This window comes from Orussus abietinus, unplaced genomic scaffold, assembly GCF_000612105.2.
Source record: "Orussus abietinus isolate OABI.00-Male unplaced genomic scaffold, Oabi_2.0 scaffold43, whole genome shotgun sequence".
Classification (NCBI taxonomy): Eukaryota; Metazoa; Arthropoda; class Insecta; order Hymenoptera; family Orussidae; genus Orussus; species Orussus abietinus.
In genome coordinates this window covers 590,682-601,627 of record NW_019394351.1, presented here as the reverse complement: position 1 = coordinate 601,627, position 10,946 = coordinate 590,682, and the positions used below count along the sequence as shown (strand labels likewise).

At 40.0% G+C, this 10,946-nt stretch overlaps 3 protein-coding genes and 1 long non-coding RNA gene across 5 annotated transcripts; 2 read left to right on the top strand and 2 right to left on the bottom strand.

Annotated features, from left to right (window-relative positions):
- Positions 1-2,704: 2,704 nt before the first annotated feature.
- On the bottom strand, positions 2,705-4,541 carry LOC105703619 (dihydroorotate dehydrogenase (quinone), mitochondrial). 2 transcript variants are annotated; one of them, XM_012432121.2, is made up of 3 exons: positions 4,359-4,541; positions 3,713-4,112; positions 2,705-3,634 (listed from the first exon to the last, which is right to left on the bottom strand). In XM_012432121.2, exons 2-3 carry the CDS (start codon positions 4,062-4,064, stop codon positions 2,814-2,816), a joined length of 1,173 nt encoding a protein of 390 aa, XP_012287544.1. In that variant the 5' UTR covers positions 4,065-4,112; positions 4,359-4,541; the 3' UTR covers positions 2,705-2,813. The 2 variants fall into 2 exon arrangements, with proteins under 2 accessions (XP_012287544.1, XP_012287545.1); XM_012432122.2 differs by lacking the exon at positions 4,359-4,541 and having other exon boundaries at positions 3,713-3,844; positions 3,930-4,107.
- Positions 4,542-4,751: 210 nt separating this feature from the next.
- LOC105703703 (nucleolar complex protein 3 homolog) lies at positions 4,752-8,020 on the top strand. Its single transcript, XM_012432281.1, has 10 exons — positions 4,752-4,843; positions 4,957-5,222; positions 5,302-5,563; positions 5,642-5,933; positions 6,018-6,355; positions 6,440-6,810; positions 6,887-7,051; positions 7,131-7,488; positions 7,565-7,662; positions 7,745-8,020. The coding sequence occupies exons 1-10, from the start codon at positions 4,838-4,840 to the stop codon at positions 7,956-7,958; spliced, it is 2,370 nt and encodes a 789-aa protein (XP_012287704.1). The 5' UTR covers positions 4,752-4,837; the 3' UTR covers positions 7,959-8,020.
- Positions 8,021-8,191: 171 nt separating this feature from the next.
- Positions 8,192-10,912, top strand: LOC105703704 (U4/U6 small nuclear ribonucleoprotein Prp4). The gene is made up of 5 exons (XM_012432282.2): positions 8,192-8,520; positions 8,662-9,206; positions 9,286-9,663; positions 9,802-10,015; positions 10,185-10,912. The coding sequence occupies exons 2-5, from the start codon at positions 8,678-8,680 to the stop codon at positions 10,642-10,644; spliced, it is 1,581 nt and encodes a 526-aa protein (XP_012287705.1). The 5' UTR covers positions 8,192-8,520; positions 8,662-8,677; the 3' UTR covers positions 10,645-10,912.
- LOC105703706 lies at positions 9,687-10,274 on the bottom strand. The gene is made up of 2 exons (XR_001104385.2): positions 10,183-10,274; positions 9,687-10,006 (listed from the first exon to the last, which is right to left on the bottom strand). It is a non-coding gene; the product is annotated as an uncharacterized LOC105703706 (long non-coding RNA).
- Positions 10,913-10,946: the final 34 nt, after the last annotated feature.

Below are 10,946 nucleotides of genomic sequence, written 5' to 3'. Positions count from 1 at the left end.
CTGCTTCGGCAAAAGCCGGCATTTCTTCGGCTCGCACTTCGCTATCGGGTTGGTGAGGAACTCGAAAGTCACTGGAGAACTCGGGGATGGATTTTGTATGCTAATGACACGCTGGACTGTCTCCTCGATCTGCAATTCTCCGAGATGAAGAGCATCGGGAGTGAAGACCAACCTGGCCCTCTCGACTTCCCCATGAAGACACAATCTCACCGCCTCGTGGATGGTCTGATCGGTCGAAGAAGTCACAGAAGACACGGTGGAGTCGCTGTACGATGTCTCCACTTGTTGAAGAACATTACTCATTGTAATGTGAAACCATGGGTGGGTTTCAAGACTCCCTATGGTGCGAAGAAGTTGACGAAGAGCATCAACACTTACGTATTCGAGCTTTGTGCGACTCGGTTTGAACATCTCTGCTCGCGTCCGTTCCTGAAAATGTTTTCAGACATTAGGATGGTTGAAAAGCTCCTCAAAAGCATTTTTTTTATTCGCTTTTTCAACACAGGTATTTCAGAACTTTCTGACCTAGCTGATATAATTTGGAAAAAGCTGCAGTTCCAGGATAACTTACTGATCACGTCTTCCACTTCTGTGCAGTGCACCCTGAGGATCCTGAGGAAAGCCATGAAGTCCGGGTCGCCTCTAGTCGAGTTTTCGCAGTTTGCAGACAGCGCCCTCGTTGGTGCGAACCTGAAGTAAACGACAATCTAAAAGTAATGGGGTTTTCATTCCTTCTTCATTTACAGAGAATGGATCCATCCTTCTTTACACGATGCTGAAGATGACGCCTTCAAAAGGACCCATGCGGCCTTCTACGGGGCGGATCTTGAAGGCTCCATAAGCTGGACAGATCTCCCGGTCGATGCTCTTTAAAACCGGAGAAATAAACAGGTGATAAAGGAAGAGTAACTATTAAAAAGCGCTTAAGAGTCAACATTTTTTTAAGACTTATCGGGCAAGGTCACCTGCAAGGATCGCAATTCGCCGTCGATCTCGCCGAGGACGACGAAGCTCGATGCTTGGGACGAGAGATTCCTCAGCACCAGGGTGTCGTATCGACGAGTATCGACAAAAGTTGTCGGAAAATCGACCAGAGTGAAATCCCCCGTCGTGTTGGGATGATAAATCACCAGCCGAGGAAGGATCACGTTGACCCTGACGGGGACCCTGAGATTTGGCGTCGACTTTATCCTGAAGAAGTCCACATTAGCTCTTGAGAACTATACTACTGCTCCGAAATTGAAATGTGGGTCTAACTATGAAATCAAGCGGCTCACCAGAATTCGCCATAAAAGGAACCTTCTTTTGTCCCTATCAACTCGACTTTAAGGCAAACTGCTCCTCTAGGTCCAACAATTCCTCGCAGAGGCTTCACGTTGATCTCCAGGTCGTTGCTTCCCAGGTCGACGGTGAATCTGTTGGGTAGACGAAGGGTTAAATGAAAACTGTGGGAAGGGAAATGCGACTCTTCAGTTTCTGCAGAATGACTTATTTTGTTTTATATTGCTTTACCTTGTACTTTTGCCTCCGCTGTTTTTGACTGTCAGTATGTTAATTCCTGAAGAACAGCCAATGTCTACGATGCCAAAATCGATCGATGGTGGCTCGATGCTGATGTGCTGCGATGACAATGTGCAAACCACGTGGTAGTCGATTATCTTGCCGTTGATTTCTATGGGGATCATAGCATGCGAGAGGGATGGTCTCTTGAAGGAATAAGTCACCATTCGGATCATGGTTAATCCTGGACTTAACAGAGTTTCACGTTTCAGGGTTTCAACTGTGAATGCCTGTAAATTAATTGATTAAACATTTAAAATTTCACGTAATTTTTTTCCAAAAGTGGATCATCGGTGGCTTTGAAAAAAATTTAATCGCATCGAAGTAAGCTCATCGACTCACCATCGAATTGGGTTCACATATTCTCACAAAAGCTGGCTTTGTTCCAGTATTCTGAAGCGTCATGTGTCTTTTGAAAGTCGTGCCTTCACTAGCATCCTTAAACTCCATAAATTTTGGTCTTATTCGCACTCCATCGTGTACTGTTTCGCCTTCGATTTCTATGGGGTTAGGAAGAGTTCTTAACGTGTCACCTTCATGAGCAGCGATGACGGAACTTCTTACAGGCTTTAATTCCCTTCTTGATTCCTAATAAAAAGAGAATGTTTAAATTAGTAAAAATTAACACTAATTCCAGGTTAGGAAAGATTGATTAACGGGAGAACTGTTACGTAACATGTTAAGGAAACCATCGACAGCGTATTTATTTATTTGATATCTTTTCTGCAGCATTAGAAAATAAGTATTTTAAAATGATTAGAATTAATGTCTAAATATATTAATGAAATGAATCCAAAATACTTACTTTCCTTTTTTGCAGTGCACGCGAGAATTTACTTGTCGTTGTATTAGTCACCGGCATTTTTCGACAATATTTAATATTTCGTCTTATCTAATTCTCTATAATGTCGAATCATCCGTCAAGATTCTTTTCTGTAATTGAAATAGTATCGCGTATTTTTAAAATAGAGCACGAGGTTATGTAGAGAGAATCTTACGGGAAACAGAAAAAGAGACACTCACAAAAATTTACCATGAAACTCGACAGAGTTTTGCGCCAAATACATAAACATGCATATTTCTTTACATAAGTCTTTGCGACAAAATTCAGGCTAGGAATCTGATAGGTAAACAAACTAAAAAATAACTACAAAACGCACTCCTTTTTATTAACAAACAGATTGTTTAACATATAATACAATTTTTCTTCATTTTTATATTCATCGGATGAAAGTAGTAAAAACGAATTTCTTCTAAGATTTCGAGTTTCTTCCAACAGCATCTGCGACGGAATTGAAGCCATCCGTTTTTAATAAATCAGTTAACTCTCTTTTGATCCTGTTAATGACTGGGGGGCCGTGATAAATATACGATGTGTATATTTGGACCAAAGATGCTCCAGCTTTAATTTTGTCGTAAGCATCTGCTCCGGTGAACACACCACCAACACCGATAATGGGAATATTGCCTCCTGTTCGTCTGTACATATCTGATATCATCTTCGTCGATAAATCTGTTAAGGGAGCTCCACTAAGTCCGCCACTTTCTTCTTTCTTAGCATCCATTAAATTCATTCTACTAATGGTAGTGTTCGATATCACCAAACCGTCAACCTTGGATTTTGGATTTTGTATAACATTTACGATATCTTGTCGCTCTGTTTCAGACAAGTCAGGAGCTAGCTTCAATAGCAAAGGTTTATTTATCCCAAAGACTTGCCTGGTTTCATTTAATTTTCTTAACAGATCTTGTAAATTCTCTTTCGCTTGTAAATTGCGCAGGCCAGGTGTGTTAGGACTAGACACGTTTATCACAAAATAGTTTGCTACATCGTGGAACTTCTTTATCCCATCAATGTAATCTTGAACGGGGTCGTTGGATGTCTTATTTTTTCCTAGATTAACTCCAATAATTCCGGAGAAATCAGCATCGTTTTTCACGCTCTTTAAGCGCTCGTACACGGAATCATGCCCATCGCTATTAAAACCATATCGATTTATGATGGCATTGTCGCTTGATAAACGGAACACTCTTGGCTTTGGATTGCCAGGTTGAGGATTTGGTGTAACTGATCCTGTAATTATTACGGTGATAATACAATCGAAAGAAATGTTTTAGTGAAATTATTGCAGGTATATGCAGGTGCGTTTACCTATTTCTACAAAACTAAATCCTATTTTATGTAATCCTTGGACTGCTTCTCCCTGCTTGTCAAATCCAGCAGCTATTCCTACTGGGTTTTTGAATGTCAAGTTCCACAGAGACGTTTTTAAACATGTTGGATCTTCAAATTTTTGGGAAGATATTAGACCATACTTGACGGCAGTAACGGCAACCTTGTGAGCCACTTCTGGATCTATCAGACGTACTAATGGCATCGCTACTTCTTCGTAAAACTTTTCGTTGCCTTGGTAGAGACATATTCCACCAAATAGTGCAATGCTTGTACTTGTTACTCTCAATAGCGATTTGATTTTATGCTTCAGGGAGGTACGCCCTGCCATTTTTGGGCTTTAAAAATCAGTACAGCATGTGCCGATTGATATTATACTCTGGAATGAAATAATAATGAGTTAATTTAAATCAGTTGTCTGAAAATGAATATAATTTAAATTACAAATATAATGTGTGCTGCGAGAGATGCTCTCCATAATTGCAATTGTTTACATGTAACAAAGTATGTATCGTTTGTCAAGCATTTTCATGAAACAATACGAGAATGCCATTAAAACAATAACAAGTAGAAATTTTGCAAGAATTTCTACTTGTTATTGTTTTATACTTTCAAATGTACGTACCACGTGGATTTGCGTTTTAGGTTATGGTTAATTGTAATCCACCGCATGTTAAAAAAACAGATTCAAGGATATTCATTAATTATTTCACATAGGCCAAGATGGTAACTCAATAAATAACAAATTACGTATAAACAATCGTTTATGTAAAAGAGATGTTTGTTTTTCTTTTTCCATTAATCGTACTTGACGAAGTCACTCTCATTGGTCAATTCCCCTAGATTATAAAATTTAGCGGTTTCATTCAATTGGTTCAGAAGAAATGTACATACATACGTAATTGAATTCAAATAGTATCCTGAAATCTGATTGGTGTTTCCGATATAGCTAACCTGCGATTGAAGAATTACACACAGTTGACAAATCAGAAAGCAGAGGTTATGTTACTCCGGTTCCCCTTAGTAGACAACTGCACGTGGACTCTTCTGAGAGTTTGGGAAAGTGTTTACAATCTGCAACATTTAGCGAAACAAAACTAAAATATGGCGGTAACTATATAATTAATAATATTACAATAATAATTTATAAGTAGATAATGAATATATTATGCACTCTTGATACTTTCATGCATTTCATGTGCCTTGTTTATTTTGCGATGCAGAAGCGAGCTAAGGCAAAGATCAGCAAAGTTAAAAGGAACAACCAGACTCGGTCCAAACTTATGCGGCAGGGTAAAATCAAAGCTCGTCGTCATAGGAAATCAACAAAGAATGCGCTACCAGGGTCTCAAAATGTTCCTGCTCAAGAACCAGAAGAAGAAATTACGGGAGAAGATATGCTGGGCATGGTCCAGCAAGATGACTTAGACTTCTTGAAATCGGCTGTTTCGAACAAATCGTACAGCATTCTGAAGCAGATACAATCAAAGTATATTTAATAGAAAGTTATAAGTATGTAACATAGGATTCAGTTTTATTGAGAACTTATAATTTGGAGCACGTTTTAGGTCGGAAAAGGGTAAACCAAACGGAGCAGTTGGGAAAAGGAAATTGGATCAAGAACTGGAAGATCGATATGAAGAGGAGATGTCTAAAATGACTGCCGAGGGTGCTAGGAAAAGAGTGCGTGCATTGCTACCGTTAAAAGCCAGGGATGGTTCTCTAAAAGTACAAATAATTGAGGAAGAAGATGACGACGAAAAAGTCAAAGATAACAATGAAGATAATTTTAGGAACGATTCAAATGAGAATGATGAAAAAGGAAGCGAGGTAAAAGTAAAGTGTAGTCTTTCGTTACTTAAGTTTTTCTATAATCGTAAATTTAATTTATCCTCACTATGATCTTAGAATGAAGAAAATGCAGATAACAATACTGTAATGTCAAGAGCTCAATTGTGGGCGCAGAGAGAAGAATCGGTACAAACACGGAAGTTGAAGATCGGAACGCTTTGTAGTGGTCTCCTGGAAAGTCCGGAGTTAAAGTCTGAAAATTTTAAACCACTGCTAGAACTAATGGATGATTACCATTCGGGAAGAAGTATCACCGTTAGAAAACTAGCAACTGTATCACTCATGGAAGTGTTCAAAGATTTGTTACCATCTTATCACATAACGCAAGTCGAACAAGAAGGTGTAAAATGTAAGTTGATACGCCATGTGATTATGTTCACAAACTAAACTATCGTCTGCGATTCCTCCATGTAATGTTTCTCTTTTCTTCTAGTTAAAAAGGACACTTTGCAACTTCAGAAATATGAAGCTGCCCTACTAAAGAATTATCGACTCTACTTACAGAAATTAGAGAAGATCGCAGGTATGTTAAGGAAAAGGAAAAAGGGCGATCATCGTATCGTAGGTGAACAAGAAATCACTTTAGGAGAAGTCGCTGTGGGTTGTATGTGTGATCTACTGGCTACTCATCCTTACTTCAATTTTTCCATGAATATTGCAAATTTTCTTATTCCATTGCTGGATAGTAAGTACTCAAACGTCAGAGAACGTGTAGCAAGCTGCTTCATTGGAATCTTTAAGGAAGACAAACGTGCAGAACTGACTCTGACGGTAAGATCAGCGTTTGAATAAAAAGATGTTTCATTTATTTGAAGCCTTTTATTAAGTACATTGCAAAGAAATTTTACATTCCAGATAGTACGACGACTAAATCAATATATAAAATCCAGAGGGCATTCCGTACACTCGGAGGTGTTATCGGTTTTGATGGGCCTTCGTATAAAAGACATTAACTTGGATCAAGAAAAGGACGAAGAGACTAAACGCAAGAAATTAATGTCCCACAAGCAAAGAATCCTGTCACTTAGCAAGCGAGAGCGAAAGAAGAATAAACAGTTGGAACAGGTTGAGAAAGAATTGCTCGAGACCAAAGGCGAGGAGAATAAGCAGCGCAAACAGCAAACTCTAACAGAAATAATCAAAGTGGTCTTCACAATCTACTTCAGAATTCTCAAACAGGCACCGAACAGTAAAGTTCTGTCCGTCAGTTTGGAAGGTTTAGCGAAGTATGATATTCTAAGATCACGTTATGATTTTAAGATTAACGATGAATATTTTTCCACACTTTTGTATTTCTTTCAGATTTGCCCACTGTATAAATCTGGATTTTTATCAAGATTTAGTGAATGCGCTGGATACGGTGATGGGAACTGTCAACTTAGGGTTGAGAGAGCAACTTCACTGTGTCGAAACAGTTTTCACCATCTTGTCGGGACAAGGAAGTGCATTGAACATCGATCCCTATAAGTATGAATTTATATTCTCTCCATTTAAATTTTCTTTTTTAATAAATCAGCATTAATTAAGTTGAAACAATTCCTTTTAGATTTTATTCCCACTTGTATAAAAACCTATTAAGGGTTCACTGTGGGAAAAGTAATGCAAATATGGAAATCGTCATTAGGATATTAATTCGAGTGTTGATCGATCGACGAAAGAAGATTATTCAAAGCAGATTAATCGCGTTTGTTAAAAGAATAGCCACCTTGACTCTTCAGGTTCAGCATCACGGTGCAGTTGCGATACTAGCTGTTATCAGGACTATTTTGCAGCTTGGAAAAGCTGCGGATGTTTTGTTAGATACTGAAAGTACTACAGGGGACGGGTTTTATAATCCTGAACTGGAAGAACCTGAATACTGCAATGCGCACTGTTCAACCATGTGGGAGCTCGTTTGTCTACAGGTATTTTCCTCTTCAATTATAATCACTGAGTTAGAAGAGCTTTTTATCGATTAGTTTTATTTTCTTCCACATTTAGAGGCACTATCACCGCACAGTACAAAAATTTGCGAAGAATATAGCAGCGAGGGTTCCTACAATTGGCGAAGACAGCATACCTTTAGAGATTTCCAAACTGTGAGTATTGGCACTTATCTGTCATGTCGATGAATATTAAATTCTTTAGTGTAATTATACCCATATAACGTTAATGATTTAGATCACCAGAAGAGCTCTATGCCCGATTCGATCCTTCCGGTGTTGCGTTTGAACCTCCCGTACCAGTGCCTAAAAAAGCAGCTCCCAAGAAATTACCAAACAAGCCTATTTTTGCAAACCATTTATTTAAGGACTACATCGATGCAGTGTTTACAGATAAGTTAAGCGATAAGGATGTAGATATGGACTTTTCAAAGGCTATTAAGTGGAGATAATAAAAAGCGATACCAGCTTGCCAATATTTGGCAATTAAATTCATTCTTGTGCAGTGTGGTGTATAAATAAGTGTGTTAGATCAATATCAACTTTGATTAAATTTTAATTTAAGAAACTGTTTACTTCGATTTTAGTTTATTTTAGTTTATTTTGCGTCGAGATTTTTGTTTCTGCACTTTGAAGCCTGTTGGCTAATTGTCTGTTTCTGACGTCGTGACGTCAGAGGTCGTGGTCGGTCCGACTATGAAGAGTTTCCAATCTAGGTTCTTTCTGTGAATGTGGCCAAAAATTTGTTTACTTGAAGACGCAGCGCGAGAATGCGATATAACCTAATTCTGTGTTTCCTGCCGATTTTGTCCGTTTTTATTGTCGATTTTTGTATCTTTGCTTAAGGCAGTGTTATTTTAAAGTACAAAGAGTGTTTCTTAAGGAAATACGCGTTCAAATATGAAGTATTGAGAAACCGACATAACCTATACGTTGACTTCCGTATGGAATTATTGTTAATATTGTTTTTAAACGACATCCGAAGAGGAGACTCTTTGTGAGAGCATCGAGCAGGTACGTACTGTTTCTGTTGAGTTTTCAGCTCTTTTAATATCTAACCTATAAATTAGAGGTTTTTTGGGAAAATCATGTAATCTTACTACTTTATTAATGTATCCTGTAAGATAGATTGTAAGTTGATGTTTCATATTTCAGAGATAACTTGTACATAATGTCGGATGATGAGGATCTTGTTTACGTTAAGAAACAAAAGACCGTTCATTATGGCTCTCTCGAGGAGGCCGAGCGCGTTCGCCTTGCGGCGGCGGCGACCGAATCTTCCGAGGAGGAGAAAGATAATGCAAATGGTACCGACGCACCTGTTAATGCAATGTCGGCAGGGAATGTACACATTTCTAATGAGTACATGGAATTGGAAGATGAAATGTCAAAGGACAGACAAGCCTTGCTTGAGGAGTTTGAGAGGCGGAAGAAAGCGAGGCAAATTAATGTATCAACGGACGACTCTGAAGTTAAGAGGAATCTGCGACAATTGGGAGAGCCGATATGTTTGTTCGGAGAGGGTCCCGCGGATCGCAGAACTAGGCTAAGGGAATTATTAGCGAGTCTCGGAGAAGATGCGATTAAAAAGAAACATGATGAGGAAGAGAGACCGACTCATCCCATGGAAAGAGACTCCGAGACAACTTGGTATCACGAGGGACCTGAAGCGCTGCAAATTGCTCGTTCCTGGATAGCGAGTCAGTAACTATCATTACCCCATTAATAACCTCACTTTTTATAAATGGAATGAAACAATAAACTGGATTTTCTTTTCAGCATATTCATTACCTCGAGCAAAAGCCAGGCTGGAAAAAGCGAGGCAGGACTTGGAACTTCCAGGGGCAACTCGCACCGCTCGCAGACAAGAGCTTTTGAAAAAGTTGCAAGCTCTGAGTATATATTGTTCGCAAATTGGCGACACCAGGCCTATTTCTTACTGCCAATTCAGTCCCAATTCGGAGATCCTTGCAACTGCTTCGTGGTCCGGATTGTGCAAGTTATGGTCCATTCCAGATTGTACTTTATTGCGAACGCTTAAAGGGCATGCATGTAACGTTGGTTGTATTGTGTTTCATCCCAAAGCTATGGTAACGGATGAAATCGTTGGTGAGAGCCCTGGACGGACTTGTGTGCTCGCGAGTTGCGCGGCAGATGGTAATATTTGATTATTCACTGAATTATAATTTACTTTTAATATATTTTCATGCATACTTAAGGTGGTACAAAAGTACCATTTGAAGGTTCCGTTTTTGAAACTTCCTTTCTAGCGTTAGAAATATATTTCTTCCACAGGAAGTGTAAAACTATGGAGCGGTGGAAAAGGTGAAGAGCCTTTGGCAGACGTGGAGGGCCACGAGCCTCACAGAGTGTCACGAATAGCATTTCATCCATCGGGCAGGTTCCTCGGCACATGCTGCCATGACGCTTCCTGGCGACTTTGGGATCTCGAGCAGCAAGTCGAAGTGCTTCATCAGGAGGGCCACGCCAGAGCGGTGCACTGTATAAGGTAATCATTTAATGACTTTCACTTTTCAACCTTGAAATTAATAATATAATTTAAAAATTCCTGTTTTCCAAATGGGCTATTCTCGTAAAATTCTCGCCATGTGGGCTGTAGCCCATTTGATTTTTTTTCTTCTAAGAAAAGAATTTATTTAAATATTTTGACACTACAGCTTCCAGTGTGACGGCAGTGTCAGTGCGACAGGAGGTCATGACTCCTTCGGCAGAGTTTGGGACCTTCGGACTGGTCGATGCATCATGTTCATGGAGGGCCACTTGAAGTCAGTCTTCGGCATTGATTTCTCGCCTAATGGATTCCACATAGCTACGGCGAGCGAAGACAATTCCTGCAAAATCTGGGACTTGAGGAAACGAGCCTGCATTTACACGATCCCTGCACATACGAACCTCCTTTCGGATGTTAAGTACCAGAGGACCGAGGGCCAGTATCTAGTGACTGCTTCTTATGACAATACTGCCAAGATCTGGTCGAACAAGACTTGGCAGCCGCTCAAGACTTTGCCGGGACACGACGGCAAAGTAATGTCGGTCGACGTCTCGCCGGACCACAGATTTATCGTCACGTCCTCTTACGACAGGACCTTTAAATTATGGGCCCCTGAAAGCGTGTAGTTCTGTTACCGGCCACGAGGAGGCGCGCCGTTACGAAGAGACGCGTCCACGTGGAGGCCCTCGATCCCGGCCTCGCCGAGGATGTTTATAGAGCAGGGATTTTATTTATTCGGAGCAGCTTGGAACCGTTCTATGCTCGTGTTTCGGAAATCTCAGCTTTATAAGCTGCTGGGAATTTAATTGTAAATCTATCCAGGCCGGATTTCAAGCGCAGGACGGCGGGAGGAAATGATTGTGACCTCTCGCATCTTCCCGAATAAATGACATCCTAGTCCCTTGGGATATTTAACGAGACCGAGTTG

Excerpts from the sequence above, each read along its gene's own strand:
- LOC105703619 (XM_012432121.2), bottom strand. The coding sequence starts at position 4,064 with ATGGCAGGGCGTACCTCCCTGAAGCATAAAATCAAATCGCTATTGAGA. Across the intron at positions 3,635-3,712 it reads ATTTAGTTTTGTAGAAATAG|GATCAGTTACACCAAATCCT; the intron begins GTAAACGCACCT and ends TAATAATTACAG.
- LOC105703703 (XM_012432281.1), top strand. Across the intron at positions 6,356-6,439 it reads GTGCAGAACTGACTCTGACG|ATAGTACGACGACTAAATCA; the intron begins GTAAGATCAGCG and ends TTTACATTCCAG. Across the intron at positions 7,663-7,744 it reads CCTTTAGAGATTTCCAAACT|ATCACCAGAAGAGCTCTATG; the intron begins GTGAGTATTGGC and ends TTAATGATTTAG.
- LOC105703704 (XM_012432282.2), top strand. The coding sequence starts at position 8,678 with ATGTCGGATGATGAGGATCTTGTTTACGTTAAGAAACAAAAGACCGTT. Across the intron at positions 9,207-9,285 it reads TGCTCGTTCCTGGATAGCGA|CATATTCATTACCTCGAGCA; the intron begins GTCAGTAACTAT and ends TTTTCTTTTCAG. Across the intron at positions 9,664-9,801 it reads CGCGAGTTGCGCGGCAGATG|GAAGTGTAAAACTATGGAGC; the intron begins GTAATATTTGAT and ends TTTCTTCCACAG.